The sequence below is a fragment of the Ambystoma mexicanum genome, chromosome 2p, assembly GCF_040938575.1.
Source record: "Ambystoma mexicanum isolate Mex_15411 chromosome 2p, UKY_AmexF1_1, whole genome shotgun sequence".
Taxonomy (NCBI): Eukaryota; Metazoa; Chordata; class Amphibia; order Caudata; family Ambystomatidae; genus Ambystoma; species Ambystoma mexicanum.
The window spans coordinates 1351663492-1351683764 of NC_090923.1; the positions used below are offsets into that span (position 1 = coordinate 1351663492).

General features: G+C 43.7%; 1 protein-coding gene across 7 annotated transcripts in view; it reads left to right on the plus strand.

Moving 5' to 3' along the window:
* Positions 1 to 20273, plus strand: part of TOM1L2 (target of myb1 like 2 membrane trafficking protein) — a 1130890-nt gene that overhangs the window by 1021505 nt on the left and 89112 nt on the right. For 5 of the 7 annotated variants that reach the window (XM_069645711.1, XM_069645714.1, XM_069645710.1 and 2 more), the window contains 2 exons: positions 2096 to 2155; positions 7146 to 7182. In XM_069645711.1, the coding sequence (XP_069501812.1) occupies positions 2096 to 2155; positions 7146 to 7182 (97 nt within the window). The remainder of the gene's footprint in view (positions 1 to 2095; positions 2156 to 7145; positions 7183 to 20273) is intronic. The other 2 variants (XM_069645717.1, XM_069645716.1) reach the window with 1 other exon arrangement.

Sequence of the window (20273 nt, forward strand, 5' to 3'; positions counted from 1 at the left end):
TCCTTAATACAAATTAACAACATAGCACTGGACTTGCTGTGGTTTCAGTTCGTTTGGTGTATTGTGGCTTTTTTCAATAGATGGATCTTCCAGTTCTGCCCTTATCTTCACTCTCTGTTGTAATTGGCCTGAATCCTTATCAGACAGTTTCTATGTTTCCGATTATGAGGCTCAGAATGTTTCTCACCAAGTGAGCTTACACTGTACGATGCTTAGCAGTACATGGACCAAGAGTTTGTAGGGTAAGTAGGAGGGAAAAGCAGGAATAAGACAAATGAATTCAGATACATTTATCCATCTGTTAGTGAATAGTTTTTATTTTATTTTGAGCTGAACCGTAAAGCTTAAAGCAGCGATGCCGGACACTCATTCATATGAGCAGAGGGCCTAGCTTTTATCTGATGGATGGCCCCATACGGCACGCTTTTCTTTCGATTTGCTACAAATGTCTTGTGCATTTCTGAAACGATTTTGCCTCTTCTTGCATTCCACACACCTGAAGCCCTTTTTGCATATCAATAGCATGTGGATTACTCTTCACTCTCCCTAGTCGCTTGACATTTTGGTGGACCGGAATACCTATTTTAATATAAGCAAAATATTATTTTTAATAATGCATCACTAGTCGGAGGTGACATAAAAAAGAATAATACAACTCTCCATCTTTGAACCTCACATGCAATCCTATTAATCTCACTAGTGTACGTGTCAATACCCTGTCTGTTATCTGTGGCATACCCAATAGTGATCCTTCCAGGGAGGGAAAGAGATAAACCCTTGAACCCCTTTCTTTGTGGCTGCTGAAAAATTATTTTTTTCTAGGGCATCACCCACTGCAACTCCCTTTAAATGTTGGTTAAAATGGAAAACTATTGGAACAGAAGAGCAAATCCACAAAAATAGAAAGATTCAGCAAAATCTTTTTCCATCTTTGTCAAACGCCCTCTGTCCGATTAAACCAACGTGCATTGCAAAGGTGTGTGCAGCATTAACAAAATAAACCTTTTTGTCAATGCTTCGCCTATGTAATTAGTTGTGACCCTTTAAGGTGATTTTGCTGGATAAAATCTGCAAACCATGCCTAACATGGTGCTCCTACTTAATCCCAAATTACAGAATGCACTTAATAGAGGATAGATTTTGACATTTTACTAGTTTACTAAATGCTAATTGCACGAAAGAAAACGTTTTAATTAATCTATGCACCACACAAAAAACAGATTTGATAAACAGCATAGGTCAAAAACAAATCTGCTGTTTCGTTTCTACAACTGGTGTGTAATGCACATTCAAATATAAATGAAATAAATAGTAAAATTAAGAACACATTGCACCTAAGAACAATCAATATATTAAATGGTCTGCTTGGTATAGCGATTACAGCTATCCCAGACACAACTGCCGAATGGCAGTCAAAGATTTAGCATGGTCAAAGGCCAAAATCAATTCTCAGGTCTGATTACAGATTAAACCAGCCTACAGAAACCTGCAATTTGAAAAATAAAGTAAAAACATCACAGTGAAGAGGTCTCCTATTTAGATTTCAAATAGTTTAGTTCAGGCGTATGTACTTTTCTTTGAAACCTGCCATATATGCTGGACTGTTTGAGTGAGGTTGTCACCCATACTTTAGTTTTTTTACTTCTCTTGATTGAAAAATCAAATCAAAATTAATTTGAGAAAATAACTCTCTTTGAGGAGCGCTTAGTGGCCTATAGTGTTCGTATGTTTATCTGTAATTCCATCCTTAAAATGGGTTATTTCTTGGATAGCATATCAGTCAAATTAATCTGCAGTGAGAAAGGTTTCCATGGTAAGAATTTGTGCAGGCAATTAATACCCGTAACTGTTCCAATCAATGTGTTTTAATCATTTGTTGTGTGTTTTATTGTTCTTTATATGATTTTCTCATTTACCTTTTTATTAATGTTTGATTTAAGTTTTTGTATTTTGTTGTGTTTTCCAATTAATCTCACATTTTCATTTTATTTTTGGTACTCTTCTATTCTTTCCTTCCCCATCGTTCTGTGTACATGATTTTGTTTTTGGTTATGCCTTGACTTGTTCATGGTGTGTCCACCGCTGCGCTCCATAGATCCCGGTGGCGCAGCCCTCCGTCATGGATGACATTGAGGAGTGGCTTGGCACTGACTTGGTGAGATTTTCTTATTTCATTCCTTAAAGTACATGGGAATGCTTGGTGAATCAAGGTGTGTTTATCACAATGCTGAATATGATGATAATAATGCTTTTGGATGCGAAATATATAACAAATAAAAACTGCTTTCCTCCTGAGTTACAAAAGAGTGGTTAAAGTTGCATTGGATGAGTATGGCATTAAAGGTTACTGGAACACAAGTGTAAGTGGGTATTTGTTTTGCCCATCATAAATTACTGATTCATAAACATGAATATGTAGATCATTGATTGGATCAGATAATTGCCACCCACAAATGTTTGGTGAGATTTTAAAGCCCTGAATATAGGTGTACATTTAGTGTGGTTGGCCTCCATAGTTCTCCATGAATTATGCACAAGGGAACAATTTGATAAGAAAAGGTGTATCACTTCACATTGTATAATTAAATACCCCTGAAAATTGTGTATCAGATACAAAGTGATGCATGTTAATGTTGCTCTTTGAAAGATTACTTGTCAAGATCCTGATCCACTACTTTAATTTATCAGAGTAGAAACAAATACCAACACAAGTTAGTTACATTCAGAAACCAGTATGAAAATTTGTTTTATATTTAAATGGGCTGATAAGTGGCTATACAGCAAAATTAGTGATAGCTTTGGTCAATGTTTTAGCTGTCATTCATAAATCAATGGACAAAGTTGTGTATGTGAATTGACGGGGAGGTTAGTTGTGATTAACTAGTTTACTGTTTTGGAAATGTTAATGAATTTATAGAATAGCCAAATTAAATGTATGGGAATTATGTATGAATTTGAATGTTGTTTGTAATAATGTATATAATGAATTGTACGTTTTATACTTGTGTTTTTTAAGTGTTAATGCGTTAAGGTTTTATGCACTAGAAACAATAAAAAAAACTATTTATATTTAAATAGAAACAAGGCAAAAGACCATATAGACTGCTAGCATGGAAGAGATTGAAACTTTATAACACCTGTTGATTTATTGTAGGGCCGTAGATGAATTGAGTAGGGTTACCTTAAGGAAATTTGTGAAACTCTGATTACCTGATTACATAAAAACAGTAGGTTTGTAGGGTGAGAATACTCAATGGTAATTGGATGTTTATAAAGCTTAATTAATGTGAGGTAATTAAGGATCAATTAAGTGAAATGGATAATGATTTAAATTTTAAATTCATTTTGTCACTTGTTTATGGTGGTTGTATGTTAACAATTTTAATTGTAGAAATGATTATTGAATGGTGTTAAAGGATTAATTTAAACCTTCAGACATTATGCTTGTTATCCCAGTAAAGTTGCATGCCCCCTAAGGAAACCTATCCATACTGGATGCCCCAGTGTACGCCAGTATGGCTTCATAAAAACAATCCCCATGTTGACTTTGCCCATAATCCCAATAGAAAATGCACCGTAAACACCAAATTCGATGGGGGGGGGGGGGGGTTCAGCATCCACTCATTTAGCAACATACACACACACATATACTGTACACATTCTCCCTGTCACTCAAACACTATTATGTACGCACATTCACAGTAACATACAGACTATTTCTTTAAAAAATTACATTTACCCGGGCCTCATACAATGATATGTTCTCCTTCCTGGCTGCTGCACAAACTTCCTCCAGCAGAAAGTTCATCCATGCAGCAGGTCAGGGGTAAATGGCATCCATTCACACCTCCTCTTTCCTGTTGTGGAATGAAGCCAGAGACGGGCATCAGCATTCTCAACCTGCTCTTGGACAAGCTGCAAGGGAGGGTTGAAGAGGCTTTATCTCTTCCATTTGCTACATATTCCAGCATCCATGGAAGGAGGTGAAGCCTGTGACGGCAGTGCAGGTCTTCCTAATGCTTTTTTCACAGGCTCCCCAAGAATCAGTATATGGGCGTCAGTCCCAGACCATCTTCCATGGATGGACATTGCTGTGCAGGCCATTGGGACTATCATTAGTCTTTTGCATTTGCAAAGAATCTACAAATATTCAAGTCAAGATACCAGGTATGAATGCAACAACCAAAGATACCACCTGAAAGAGTTCCAGTGTGCCAGTAGGCGAAGACTAATTCCAGAGAACAAGGAGGGGTCGCAAGGACCTAAACTTTGTGATGGTACAAAGTTTTGCAATGGTTAGGGAATCAGCATTCCAGGTCTGTAAGCCTGTCTGCGCATAGATGCACAGCCAAAGCTCTGGTTCCGGCAATCCTAGCAAGGGGGCAGAGAAGAGAGACTGGTCCAGATCCAAAGGAAATAAGAAAGCCAGAACAATAATGGTTGAAAGTGGACACAGTGATTGTGTGTCAAATCAGTCAGTGGGGTCCAGAGAGTCTGCCAAGGTTTTCTACAAGTGTTCACAAGGACACTATGGGAAATCCTGTAAGGTGAGATGCAACAGGAGATCGACTAATATGATTGAGAAGAAAAACAAGGAATTCCCGGTGGGAGCAACTTGGTTTGATAATTGAGAAGGAAATGAAGGGCGGTAGGAACTATGCAGAGTGAGCAGGGATCTGGCAGTGGGGTAGGAGATGGACGCAGGCAATAATATGAAGCAGTGCAGGTGAGCATGAGCAGGGTATGGCAATGCAGTATCAGACAGAAGACTGGTGAGTGACAACCTATGATGGGAATGTAGCCAAAACCAAGGCATGGAGTAGAGAGCAGGACGAACACCCTTCCATGGAACTCGTTGGGGCGCGCTGAGCCTGAGTCACCAGGGAGTAAATGGGCTGGCAGTGGAATGTCATGCAAGGTGTGATGGGTTCTGCACCACAGCTAATCAATCCCCTAAGCACTTGTGGCTAAGTACCAGTCCTGGAGACATACGTGAGCAATTGGAACCCTATTTCGTGTGCCTACATGGATTTATGATGACAACCCACATTACAGGCACCGAAAACTATGGCACCAACTACCTGCTCCGCCCTCAGACTGCACAGTTCGGCTACAGTCGTTCCTATGTGTGAGGAAAATGTGACCATTTGGAGACTCCATCTTAGCATCACACATGTAAATAGTTGGAATCCTCTTTGCCAGCAGTATGCTGGGCTCCAGGCCTGTACAAATGGGTGACATTCCCTCCCTTTCTGCATGGGCATGTGCTCTCTCTCATGCCCACAAAAAGTTTAACGATTCATCCCTCTAGGTCAAAACTTTGCCTCGCCTCCCAAACCTTAGAGTTTTAGCCACTAGTCGACTGGGCTGTGCCAGCTCCAACAAGCTTTTTTTGTTCTCGACCCTATATTTGAGACTGTTCAGGTTAATAGACAAATCAACCTCTCATCCCAGGACCACACAGGCTTACACTTGGTCCTTATTATTGAGCCCCACCCCTTCCACCAGAGCAAACCAAGAGGTTTCCTTCTTCCGAAGATTTAAATAATTAATAGTGGCCCATCAATACGATCCTTTCCGAAGAAAACCTGTAGCGAACATGGTGCACCCAGCAACTCCTGTGCCTCCTGGATTATCACCTTCTCCACCACTACTCTGCGTGTGGCTGCCCTTATTTTCGCTAGTGATAATGCCTTATTTTACAATTTCATTGCTCTTACCCGTGATTTCAATGCCATCACTTCTCGCTTCAACAATGACTGCATCGCAACCATGTGCCCCCTACCCCCAATGGCTTGACACAGATGACGATTCCTCTGAAGAATATCTCGCACACCCTGCAAAGGCTTTTTCAGACACATAGGCTAGGGCTTTTGCAGTTCCTTGGCTTGCAGAAACCAGAGCCTGGCCAAATTGAGGCAGGCATGCTAACATCCATACTTTATGGTCTGCATAAAAAGCTGGACATCCCTATGCAAGCTGATAGCCGTAAAGAGGGTCTAAAGGTGTGGGAGATGCCATATTAGACCAATCCATGAATGGAAAACTGCCCCCCTGCTTCAGGAGAACAGACAAAAATCTTTCTTTAGGGGCTTAACCCCTCCTGCATATTCTGCAGTCATTTCAGCATCCTTGATTCGGAGCAAGGTGGTCTTCCTCCTCTTCTACATCCACTACAGCACCATCTTGCAATAAAGAGAAGATCCTAGACACTCAGTTCATACATGTACACGTTTTACATCTCCAATATGTTTCAAATACATATGAAAGATTTGTGTCATAAGAATGTGTGGTGTATTAGTGTCTGTCTTGCATTTGAGTCTATGATGTATGAGTGTTTGGTATAAAGTCATAAAATGCACATGCCCTATATGTCACATTGAAATTGGATTTCACTCTGATGTGAGTTTTTCTACATATAAAAGGCATGCAAAATGTTACAGAAGGGGGCGGTTGCCTCGAAATTTTCCTTGCATTTTTTTTATTTTTTCATGGAAGGCTTCAAAAAGATATTAAGACAAGTTATTAGAAAATTCATCTTAACCTTAACTATGCCATACACTAGCGGATTGTCATTATGTGTGTGTACCCACACACATGAGGCATCATCGGTACCCATACATGTAGGACAGGGATAGTGTAACAGGGGCGTCCCTTTCGACGCCCCTTTTTTCTGATTAAAAAAACAAGATGTAATACTCGACACCAACCACTAGATGGCGGACTATGCAAAACATGTGATTTGAAGCAAATACATGTCACTCTCTATAGATATACATAGGAAATATGATAATTGCACAACGGCAAAGTAATATAGGATGAATAGGATATATAAAGTGCAAACCTAATTAGCAAGAATTGATTGGGGTGTGGAGAGTAGGAGATGGAATAGATGCTTTCAAGGGGTCAATAGGCAGGTTGCTCCTTTAAGAACAGGGTCTTCCTTTTCTTCCAGAAATGCTAGAGAGATGGGACCAAGCTGATGTGTCAGTATGGTGCTTTAATTTTTTCGGTTGCCTTTGCCCTGCTATACAGAGTAAGATGTATAGAATATATGTCATTATCTCACCTAGCTTTTGCAGAATCCATATTTGTGTAACTGCTAAAGTGCATTCTCTTTTGAAACACTGTCTTTCTTGTCATAGAAGGGGGATGAACTGGAAGAAGGTGTGACAAGTGAAGGTAAGCAAGAACTGCTTGCATGTTGTATGTCTTCTTTCCATCCTGACACATATAACATACCTATTGGTTTTGTGACATTCTAAATGAAACATTAGATGAAAAATCTAGAATTCGTTCTAGATCTGTCTCTGGAACTGCATTAAAGCACAAGCCATAAAATATTTCTTTATATTCGTTGACATGCAGAGGTCGCATTTTTTTCCAGGAAAATGTTATTTTATTCAAATGAATATAGTATAACAAAATATGTAGCATATTATAAAATAAATGCTAGGAGAAGAGAATTATAAAAAAATGATCAGTAATGAAAAATCACAATAACATTGACCGTTAACAAATACGGCTTCAAACACTGTAAACATACAAATACTAATTAAAACTGATGCAGGTATAATGTTCTCCTTAATTGCCCGCCTCGCAGACTTTAGACACTGTTAGTCATATGTACTGCGTCATTCATGTTGTGATCGGTACTCCGATGATAAAGAAAAGGAGACGGGTTAGTCGAATGTGGAAAGTAGTATTATGAGGGAATTCTAGAGTTTTATGCTTATTAGTTTTTATTATGCAGATTCTTCCTCGTCAATGTGTATTATGTGTTTTCCCTTACAATAAGCAAATGGATACCTTAGGTGTGTTAGAGAAACTCCTTCATCCTTTGTATTTTATTGAATTTATATAGCGTTTTAATTCAAAATGCTTTACAAGAAGAACAAGCAAGATACAACAAACATTAGAAACATCAAGCATTACATAACAAATGGAATCAAAACAGAAAACAGTACAAGAAACAGTTTAGATTATAGATGAGTATTGGTGAGAGAGAAGAAGGAACAAGGCACGAGAGAGAAAAAGAGGAATGAGTAGTGGTAAAAGCAGAAGTAAAGAGGAAGGAGGCAGTGAAAGGGAGAGGAATGGAAGAGATAAGAATTAGAGATGCTAGAAGGTGGGTAGGAGGGAGTAGAGTGGAAGGGTTAGGGAGGTGAGTGGAAGAGATGAGATTTTAGAGATGTGCGGAAGATAGGGTAGGAGGGAATGGAGCAGATAGAGGGGGGGAGGCAGTTCCAATGGAAAGGAGCGAGCAATTGGAAAGAGTGGAAGGGGGTTGGGGGGAAGTTCGAGGAGAGAGAAGGAAGAGATCAGCAGACCGGAGAGAACGGGAAGGAGTGTAGAAAGTAAGGAGGGAGGATAGGTAGGGGGGGCAAAACCGTAGAGGGATTTGAAGACTAGGCAGAGGAAGTTGAATTTGAGTAGAGAGTGGAATGGAAGCCAACCAAGTGAGGTGAGAGAAGAAGAGATATAGTCAAGAGTTGAGAGGAGGCAGAGGGAGCGAATAGCAGAGTAGTAGACCGATTTGAGTGGGGAGAGGTGAGAGGAGGGGCGACCAAAGAAGAGTATGAGGAGGCTGAGCAACAGGGGACTGGGGTAGTCCGGATGTTTCCTGATAGGCCTCTTAGAGGGTGATTGGAGCCAGATTCCCTGAGCATGTCACCACATCAGAGAAGCAGTATCTAATATCCCACTATGTAGATACCAGCCCACTCGAACGTGAAGAGAACTACAAGTCCCAGGAGTCCTGAGCTGTGATGGAGACACATCGCAAGCTAAAGTGTTCCCTGGGCCATAAGCATTCGCTGGAATGGACATACATGTATATTCAGAGGGAAGGAAGGTTCCTGACCTCAAAGCACAGTCTGGTATGACAACCACAGAGAACCACTGAAGCATAAACAAGCACAACAAATATTCCAAGAAGGCGCTGAATTTACAGCGCCAGTTAATATTTTGAACCCACGTGAAGGGGTTACTAATAATGGCATTACAAACCATTTAAATGATCCACAGAGAAAGGGCCAATCAAAATACCTAAGATGGGCCAATCATATAAAAGAGTTACCCCAGGCTGGCTTACAAATAGAACCCGCAGCCCAGGTGTATGAAATGGGCCAGTGAAAAACAATTAAGGGGGACAACCTAGGAGAAAGCAGACATGCTGTTCACAGTTCCCTTCAGAAACAGGGAGTCTGATACATGGACAGAGTTAGCCTATTTGCAAGCAGTATTGGAGCAGAAATTCTGCCAAATATAAGTCAGAAGACTAAAAACATGATGCAAGGCTGGAGGACTGTGCCCTCGCAAGAGAAGCTTGAACATAAAGAAAACCTCACAGGGAGAGACCCCTGGCAGAAGGGTGAAGATACTGACTGCCTAACAAGGTCCCAGATTGAGTCGGGTTGTGAGGGATGGGGGGTGTAATAACTTTCCTAATAAAGACAAGAGGCAGTGGGGAGGTCTGAAAAGGGCAGGAGAAGAAGCGAGTACCCTGGCCTATGAAGGAATAATGTGCTGAGACAGTACTATGGCCTGCATAGTCGTATCTAATGAAGAAAATGGACTACAGTAATGCCTAGTGAAAGGTATCTCGAAGAATACCAGATACCTTAAAGAGGCCTAGACAAGGAACCAGGAGATAGGTCTTGATCCACCCAGAAGAATCGAAGAAGCCAAGAAGAATGAAGACCCTGAAGTGGTCAGTACTTCCTGCAGAGTATACACAGGGAATTGTTTTGCTGTGTGTTTGTAGAGTAGGGAAAGACCTTGGCAGACTAGGTTTTGAACTGTGTTTGCCAGGATTTCTGTTGTAAAAGTAGAGTTAACCATGAAGCTAAAGGACTTGTTAGTCGATTTGGACTTTTGTATTGGCCACCACCTTGGAACTTTGGGTATTGGAATAGGGAGTTCCTGGCATATTTCTGGAGGGAAGGAGAATTTTTACTGTTGGAACAAATCCACATAGAAATGTACTGTTGTCTCATCCTTGACGACGTTCTACAGATCAACCCTTTGTTATTTTTAGATGGTTCTTCTCATTCCAATAGGCACCTTTTCCAACCCTTACCTGGTGATACAAATAATAAATAAAAGATCAGTTGACTTCGCACTTGACTTGCTTTGTATCATTGTTCAACCTTTCCACATAGCCAATTGACGGCTAATAAATGGTGGACATATCTTTGGCTATGTGGCATAACATAGCATCGCTACATGAATTTGTAATGACCTTCTGTGTAAAAGATATGTATAGACAAAACATGTAGGCTTATCTCCATAAATCATGCACTGTTGCCATACCAATTTGTCAAGGTGTTTGCCCTTTGTCTTAATTTAAGTTATGGTAATGTCTTTTGTGATGAGAATTTTATACATTTACAAATTCTCTCATTGAGTATTTGGCTGCAAGGGTTCTTTCAAATGCAATGAAGTGTCTAACACCATTTGTTTTGATTCACGATTACTATCCAATAATGCATTAATTGAGGCAGAACCTCTATGTCCAGGATACTGTATTCCACTTATATTTGTGAAAATAATGTAATGTTCCCCATTAGAATTCTTTGTTACTTATTCACATTGTTAAAGCCTGGTTCAATGTAAATAATTTATATTCATGTATTTGAAAAGACGGGGCATATTGGAGGGACAGAATTGGTATTTTGTTCCTCCATACATCTACTACAAGTTGTAAAATCGTGTTAGAAGTAATACCTTTCTGAACACTCTGCTACATGTAGAAGTGCATATTCTGCGACGTTCAGCAATGTTTATCTGGAGAAATAGTGCTGTACGATAATATTTGGGACATCCTAAAATTAATCTGCACTTATAAACTATTGGGGAACTCAAGTAGTAGATACATTTTACAGCTGATAGTTTTGCCAACTCATGTACTTTGCCCTTTCTATATAGATGTGGCCAAGACAATCGTATTACTTAGAGAATCAAATGTCCTGGTGATATTCAATCCCTAGTAAATGTATATGATTAGTCCTGTATTAGGGTGTATTTTCTAAAGGTATAGGATTACAGAGATGAAATTGAGTGTTACTTTTGAATCTATTTAACATCTGATAACATTCTGTTTCATGAATTACTGCATCATTCATCAGCACATCATTTATAAAGAGGACTATTTATGGTCTATCAATTTGCTGGGGTGATAACTAGCAGGCGGTCCCGGTTGGTAATTGCCACTACTCAAGTGAAGACGCAGATCAAAGAAATGACCATCATCGTTGAATGGCAGTGCCTTTACTGGCTGGATAGTCATCGCCTTTAGCACCTGAGATTTGAAGATGTCTGTGTCAAGGCCTTTTTTATATTTAACAAAAGTACTCATGGGATTGGTGTAGTCATGTCCTTTGTGTCTTTTTAGTGTTGTTTTTAACCATAATCGACAATACGAACAGACTAGACTTAAATGGATGAAAACATTGAGTCTAAAGGTGGTGCCAGTGTGTTCAGAGAAGGCATGGATGCAATGGTGGCTCTGGTAAGAGGCATGCAGCTTTCAGTGTGCAATGAATGTGAGTGCTGCATCGGCTACAAATGCCGGTGTTTGATGCAGCCTAATTGGCTGAGGGCCTCTTTCAGGGTGATCATGTTTCTTTTTGTAGCGCGGTGGGTCAGGAGGCATTATTTCACTCATTTAGACATGAAAATGCATCTGAGGCAAGCAGATTTACAGTGTGCTTAAATTAAGAATTACAAGCCAAGGTGTATATGCAATAAATGAGTAGAAAGTTTGTTTAAACTTGTTGAGGTACGAGTTCAAGTGGGAAATTACCCCATTTGGCAGCTACCTGCACTGAAAAAGTTCCAATCCCAGCCGATTTCAGACTAAATCTGGGGGTTTCTGTGAGGTGACTCTGAGGATCGTTGGGTTCATTTTGGATAATTTGATAGAAGTCTAGCTTTCAAGTAAGCGGGTGTTCTGGTGGTGACATTTTTACGTAAAGGTGTCCACTGTAAAAGTGATAGGTTTCCATTTATGGCAATTCATTTTACAAAGTACTTAGGTTATGAGAAAGAAAGGTGGTAAATGAACTACTGTTCTTCTAGCAGTTTGATTTTGCAGGACTTGTACTCTTCTAGATTGCTTTTAGGTGCAGCCCACCTTTACAGCATTAACATAATCAACAGTGATGACTCTACCTCTGTTGCCTGAATGTTTCTTCAGATGATAGGGGTGGATTTCTTTTTAAAGAGGTGGCTGTAGTAAGTGGTAGAACCTCTGATAAGCCATCTGTACGGACGTGTCAAGATGCTGATCATAAAAATCTCTCCATGTCTTTACCTTTTGGACAATGGGAAGCTTAACAGTCCTGAGTGTGTGTATGTAGAAGATTGTTGATGGTACTTTTTTATTTTATTGGTGTTGTTGACTGCATAATTTATTTTTGAGCTATTAAGGCTTAGCCAGTTAGAATCTATCCAATGTTTGATGGTAGTCTGGATGTCATTGAATTTAGAGTTATTACAAGTTTTATCATTGGTGAGCTTAAAATGCATCTGGGCTGTCATCCCCAAAACAATGTAGCTGTCAAGACTTGATCGTCGTGTAGGCGATGATACCTCTGTCCCCAAGTTCCACTTGAGCAAACAATCAATATACTGATCGAGCAGCCCTTGAGGCCACAGGTGGTGAATGTCGTCAGCCGGAACCAGGAATGCCGGAAGATGTTCCCCCGACCACTGTAAGGTAAACACGCGGGTTAGATAACAAATACACCCTGTGCACAATCCTTAATGTTTATTTACAAGGGAGGTTACCCTGAGTGGTTGTTTGGAATGTTGATGTAGGGTGTTCGTCTGAGGGGGCCGGCCGGGTTGACAAGGTAGCAGCCTGGCAATGCACTTGAAGGATGGAATCACCACCTGATACGGAACCTGGTACTGTGAGCCAAACAATATGGCACGTGATCCAGAGAGCTGAGTGCAAACCAATGGGCAATCCAATTGCAGTCCAGGAGAAAAGCCAAGGTCGTGTCCAGGGGGAGCGGTTCAAGACAAGGTACCAAACAAGGGAAATCCAAGAAGCAGTCCATGGGAGTAGCCGAGGTCAAAGCCAGAAAGAAGCAGGTCCAGGCGAGGTACAAAAGGGGAAGCGGGTCGGAATCCAAGGGCAAAATCCAAGATCAAGGAAAGCAGCGTCCGTAGTCCAACCAAGATCAGCTGTGAAGCGCGGATGGGAGTTCGCGCGTCGCTTTTGAACGCTCGCTCCAGTGATCACGTGACTCACACACGTGATTGGCGCATACGCGATTGGACGCGTGGAGGAAGAACGTCCAAGCGCCGGCAGCGGAGACGCGGAATGCCCGTGGAGCGTCTCCACGGCAACCGCCAATGCAGGAATGGAGAGCGATGCATAAACCAGCGCCGCTGAGTTCGGCCAGCCCCTTGTCGGCAAACCTGAAGGTGAGGATGTGCAATGGTGCGTGTGGAGACTTGCTGTGCTCTATGTCTCTGCCGTGTATTGATGGAATTATGGGGTGCAACAGGAGGGCTTGTGGATGTGGATGGGGGCGTGACAGAGCCCCCCCTCAAAGGCCCACGACCCCGTGGGCTTGAAGGGTACTCCCTGTGGAACTGAGCCACCAACAACGGAGCATGGACGTCAGGAGACGGGACCCAGGACCGTTCCTCAGGACCATAGCCCAACGAGTCTACCAGGTACTGCAACTGCCCTCTAACAATCCGGGACCCCAAAATAGCGCTAACCTCATAATCCTCCTGGGAGGCCAGTGAAACAGGACCGGCAGTGGGTGTCATGCGAGTGGCATCGAGGCAGGGTTTGAGAAGGGACGTGTGAAAAACAGGGTGCAGTCTCCACGAAGCGGGGACAGCAAGTCGGTAAGCTACCGGGTTCAGGACCTTGGAGACCCTATATGGGCCGTCGAAACGGGGTAGTAGTTTACGTGAACCCGGTATGCGCAGGTGACGCGTAGACAACCACACCCGATCGCCCGGTGAGTATGAAGGAGCCTCCTTTCTCCTTTTGGTAGCGGCTGTCCGCATCGACTCCTGTGCTTCCCGGAGATGGACAAGGGTTTGGGTATGTATGGATGCGAGATCCCGGGCACAGTCATTTGCCGCAGGTGTCCTGGTCCGTAGTGCGGGGGTATTGGCAAAGTCAGAATCAGAAAAAGGGAGAGTACGTGGATGCTGGCCGTAGAGTGAGTAGAAAGGGGAGAACCCAGTGGATGAATGCATGGTGGTGTTGTAGGCAAATTCTGCGTAATGTAGTGAATCAAGCCAAGTGTATTGGAATTGCAAGGCTAAACAACGTAGGTACTGTTCCAAGGCCTGATTTACTCTTTCGGTCTGGCCATCGCTTTCGGGATGGTAGGCCGACGAGAAGTGTGCGTCAATACCCAGTAGTTTGGTAAGGGCCACCCAGAAACGTGACGTGAACTGTGTTCCACGGTCTGACACAATGACACATGGCAGACCGAACAGACAGAAAACAGACCTGAAGAACATTCGGGCCAAGGAAGGAGTGGTGGGGATGCCTTTACACGGTACAAAGCGGGCCATTTTGGTGTACGAGTCTACTACTACCCAAACCGTGTCATAACCCTGAATACATGGTAATTCTGTTATCAAATCCATGGACACCGTATGCCAAGGTTTTGGGGGTATGGGCAAGGGCTGTAGTAATCCCAATGGACGGCCTCTCTGTGTTTTGCACTGTGGGCATATAGAGCAGGTGTTGACATAAGTCTCCACATCTCGTCGCATCGATGGCCACCAGCACCAGCGTTTCAATAATTCCAGGGTTCGTCGTTGACCTGGGTGACCATTGATGAGAGCATTATGGGACCACTCCAAAGCCTGGTTACGTGTGTCATTGGTGGGTAGGAATAATTTCCCTTGAACAAAAGGCAAGCCGTCTTGTATGTCAGGATCCCAGTCAGCTAGTATCTGGGGATGTTGTGCAACCCATTGTCGAATAGCAGTCAACATAGGTGGGGGTGGAGTGCAAGCACAAACTACATGGCCTTCGCCTAGAAGCATTTCGGGATACGAAGGAAGGGGTACCCCCCCTGGTGAACGAGACAAGGCGTCAGCTTTTCCATGGATCGCCCCAGGTCTATGCTTGACAAGAAAATCATAGGCAGAAAAGAAGAGATGCCAACAAACCTGTCTACTGTTGACACACTTCAATGACGCTAGGTCCTGTAGGTTTTTGTGGTCAGTGTAGACTGTGGTCTGGTGCTTTGCCCCCAGGAGATGATGTCTTCAGACCAGAAACGCATCCCTGATTGCTAGGAGCTCTTTTTCGGTGACCGTATAGTGTGTCTCGGTCGGTGTGAATTTCCTGGAATGGTAGGCCACCGGGTGTAGTGCTCCGGTGGAGGGACATGGTTGGGACAGGATGGCCCCCAAAGCGAATGAAGAGGCATCTGCTTCCACGACATACGGGAGTTCTGGGTCCGGGTGTTGCAAGACAGGAGCCGTGGTGAACGAGGTTTTGAGGGTATCAAAGGCTACTTGGTGTGTAGCGGTCCAGTCAAACAACACCGCGAGACTGGTCAATGCGGTTAGGTGTGCCACAATGGAAGAGAAATTTGCGATGAATCTCCGATAAAAGTTAGCGAACCCCAAGAAAGATTGCAGTTGTTTCACAGTGACAGGGATCGGCCAATCTATGATGGCTTGGACCTTGGACTGGTTCATAGTCAGCCACCCAGGGGAGATATGAAAACCCAGGAATTCGACTTCGGCTGTGTGAAATGGGCATTTCTCGGGTTTGGCATATAAGGAATGTTTTCTGAGTCGTGTGAGTACTTCCCTAACATGAAGGACATGCTCGGCCATAGTTTGGGAAAAGACTAGTATGTCATCTAGATATACTACGACATGTATGTCCAGAATATCACTGAATATGTCGTTAACGAACCGTTGGAAAGTGGCGGGGGCATTGCAAAGGCCAAAAGGCATCACCATATACTCATACAACCCCTGACGGGAGCAGAAGGCCGTTTTCCACTCGTCACCAGAGCGCATACGGACCAGATTGTATGCTCCCTGGAGATCCAACTGTAACGCTCACCTGATTCTCGCAGAGGCTCCGGTCTTGACTGGGCGGCTACCGTATCTTCAAAGGTGATGTGTAGCACCCGGTTGGCTCTTTGGGCTGGACCTCTGTGCACTGTATGCCTGACGTGTAGAGTAAGATGTCTGCAGATAGAAAATATGGGGTTAATGAACTGGGGTTATTGGGGTGTCCCTATCTCTTTCCTCTTCTCCTCTCCTGTAGACCCCCAAAGGTTAACGCTCTCACCTTAGGTAAGTGAATGCCGAGCTCTCCATCTGCCTCGGGGCAGGGTGCTGTAACCAGTTTCTTCACTGGATAGGTAGCGCAGGCCTCTTGACTTCAGAGGACTGCTGTCCGTCGTTTACTGCACGAACGGTAAGTTTCGAGTCATTCAAATGTCTTTAAAGTCTTTAGTAATGATGTCTCTTGTTTTGCAGGGTTCTGGCGATGGCGGATGACGGGCTGAAGTGAGTTGAAGATGGAGCCCGTGTGATGAATAGAAGCGCCTGGAAGCACGTAAGTAAGCGCTTGTTGCCTGCTTCACGATGCGCTCTAACTGTCTTTTTATTTTGCAGGTACGAGTTCGGAGCGGCTGCAGGGTGCCGGAATACCCACTGGATTAGATGTGGAAAGGAGTAATGGGACGTGAGTATTAAAGTTCCCCAATGTCTTTAAACGCACCTTGTTTTGTCTTTCAGATGCGGGATGCAGCGCCGAAGGCCTCTGGAGCGTGCGAAGAGTTGGTAAGCTTTTGTCTTTCAGATGCCGGAATGCAGTGTGAAGACCTCCGGAGCGCACGAAAAGTAGGTAAGCCTTTGCCTTTCAGATGCCGGAATGCTAACCTGTTCTTTCTTGTCTTTATAGGTGTTGCTGAAGACTGGATTCAGGATGGTAAGCCTTTTTCCTTAGGCCCAGGACCGGATGCAGAAGACACGATGAGCGTTCTGCTGCAGAGGTTGCAGAATAACGCAAAGCAAGATTCATCCACCGGGTGTGGTTTAAATAGCCTCCTGTAGTGCTTCGGTGTCTCCTTCCACAGCAACGCCTAGGTAAGAAAAGAGTTCCTGCTTTCCAGAAGAGTTCCAGTGTTCTGAATCTAGGGAGTGGCTCCAGCCCCACCCAACAGGAAAAGTAGTTCCAAACAGAAGGGGATCAGAGGCTCAACTGGCAGGCAAGTAAGCAGCATGGTCTGCTGCAGGTAAGTCCACCCAAGCATTATGAGCCCGGCGCTTCCCGCGCTGGGACTGGGCATATTTATGAGCCTGGTGCCACTGGCGCCAGGACTGGGTCCAAAAGGTCCCAATTGGGACTGGTTGGCACTCGGAACCTGGGTTATGGATCTGCTTCCAAGGGAGTTGGGAAAACCCTGACCTCTTGGAAGCGGAGATCATGACAGTACCCCCCCTCAAGGCCCCTCCCAAACCGGGCTTCTCCGGGGGTTTTGGCTTGTCAGGAAATGTTCGGTGAAATCTTTTGATTAGGCGAGGAGCGTGGACATATTCAGCAGGTTCCCAGGATCTCTCTTGGGGGCCGTAGCCTTTCCAGTCAATTAGGTAGAATAGTTTAGATTTGGAGATCTTGGAGTCCAGAATGCTTTTGACTTCAAACTCGAGTTCTCCATCAACTAGGATAGGTTTTGGAGATTTGGTTAGTCGGGTTTGAGGTTGCACGGGTTTTAATAGAGAGACGTGGAAGACCGGATGTATCTTCATGTGCGGGGGCAAGTCCAACTTGACCGCTACAGGGTTTACTATGGTAGTGATGGAATAGGGACCAAGGTATCTTGGGTTGAATGTGCGTGGCCCTTTTAGAGATAGATATTTGGTGGATAACCAGACTTGATCCCCTACTTGATAGTGAGGGGCTTCCTTCCGATGTTGATCTGCTCCTTTCTTGTATTGTTCTTTAGCCCTTTGAAGGTGAGAAACAGCTTCCTTAAAGGCTTGGGTGATTGTAGAATGCAGGTAGTCTACTGCTGGTGTTTCCAGATCTTGGAGGGGATCCAACTCCGAGGTTCGAGGGTGACTGCCGTACAAAAGAAAAAACGGGGTTTTCCCAGTTCCCGAATGGACAGAGTTATTGTAGGCATATTCGGCTATCCAAAGGATATCTTTCCAAGTTTTTTCAGTTTGTTGCAGCATGCAGCGTAAATACTGTTCCAGAGTTTGATTGGTCCTCTCGGTTTGTCCGTCGGTCTGAGGGTGGTGACTGGTCGATAGTCTCACATCAATTTGAGCCGACCGACAGCAACTTCGTCAAAAATGGGAAATAAATTGACTACCTCGATCCGAAATTAGAACCGAAGGAAAACCGTGCAGTCGGACGATGTTTTCGAGAAATTCTCGGGCCAGAGTTGCTGCTGTTGGCAAGCCTTTGAGCGGAATGAAATGCGCCATCTTGGAGAATAAGTCCACGATTACTAGAATCGTATTGTATCCGGAGCATGGAGGTAGATCGGTGATGAAGTCCATAGAAAGCGTATGCCAAGGGCGAGATGGGATGTCAATAGGGCGTAAGAGGCCTGCTGGTCTTTCCTTTTGACTCTTGTTTTGGGCGCATACTCCACAGGACATTATAAAGTCTCTGATATCTTTCTTCCAAGACGGCCACCAGAAGAAGCGCTTGATCTTTTCTGAGGTCTTGGCCATACCGGGATGACCTTCCATTAAAGAGTCGTGATAACAAGAGATTACTTTTTTCTGTAAATCTGTGCTGGGTAGGTATAATCGTTCTTGGAAATACAATAAGTTGTCCTTTACTGCAAAGTCCTTTCCCTGCAGATGCCAATTCTGTATGTCTGCTGGAGTTACCAGTTGCCTGGCTTTATCCTTAACTTCCTCTATGGATTCGGTGGCGATTACACCCAGAATTCTTTGTTCGGGAATGATTGGTACAGGTTTAGGGTTGATCAAGTGTTCTTCCACTCCCATCCGAGAAAGGGCATCAGCTTTACCGTTCTTTGTACCAGGTCGATAGGTAATTATGAAGTCAAACTCGGCAAAGAATAATGCCCAACGGAGTTGTCTAGAGGATTGGGCTTTTGCGGTTTTCAAATATTGCAGGTTTCGGTGATCCGTAATCACAGTAACGGTGTGTCGGGCCCCCAGCAGATAATGCCGCCAAGCCTTAAAGGCAGACTTGATAGCCAGAAGTTCCTTGTCAGTAATCGTGTAATTGATTTCAGGAGGCGAGAATTTGCGGGACCAAAATGCCACGGGATGCAACTGATTGGTTACCGGGTCCTTTTGTGATAGAACTGCCCCCATGGCAAGGCTTGAAGCATCAGTTTCCACGATGTAGGGGAGTTCGGGGCGAGGGTGTTTTAAGATTGGTGCAGAGATAAATTTAGTCTTCAAATCCTGGAAAGCTTGTTCCGCCTCGGTAGACCATTCAAAACGTTTGTTTTTCTTTAACAAGGCAGTGATGGGCTGGACTATTCGAGAGAATTCGGGGATAAACCTGCGGTAAAAGTTAGCGAAGCCTAACATGCTTTGCACACCTTTTACGGAGGATGGTGATGGCCATTTGAGAACTGCATCGACCTTCTTTGAATCCATACGCACTCCGCCAGGTGATAATATGAATCCCAAGAATTCAACTTCAGTCACGCTGAAAACACATTTTTCCAACTTAGCGAAAAGCTTGTGTTGACGCAATCTTTCGAGGACCATTTTCACGTGTTTCCGATGTTCAGATTCCGATGAAGAATAAACGAGGATGTCGTCAATGTAAACAACAACACATACATCTATGAGCTCTCTGAGGACATCGTTCATAAAATATTGAAAGGCGGCCGGGGCATTGCAAAGTCCGAAGGGCATGACCTGATATTCAAATAGCCCATACTTGGTGCGGAAGGCCGTCTTCCATTCATCGCCCTCTTTTACTCGTACCAAGTGGTAAGCTCCTCTAAGATCCAGCTTTGTATATATGCATGCTTTTCTGACTTGGTCCAGGAGTTCAGGGATCAAAGGTAACGGATATCTATTCTTAACGGTGATCTGGTTCAGGGAGCGATAATCGATACAAGTTCTAAGGTCTCCTTCCTTTTTTGGAACGAAGAACAAAGCTGAAGAAGCAGGGGACTTGGAAGGACGAATAAACCCATTTGCCAGGTATTGATCCAGGTATTGTCGAAGGTGATGGTTCTCAGGCTCGGTGAGGGCATAAATTCTACTACAAGGAGGAGTAGATCCAGGTATCAGGTCTATCT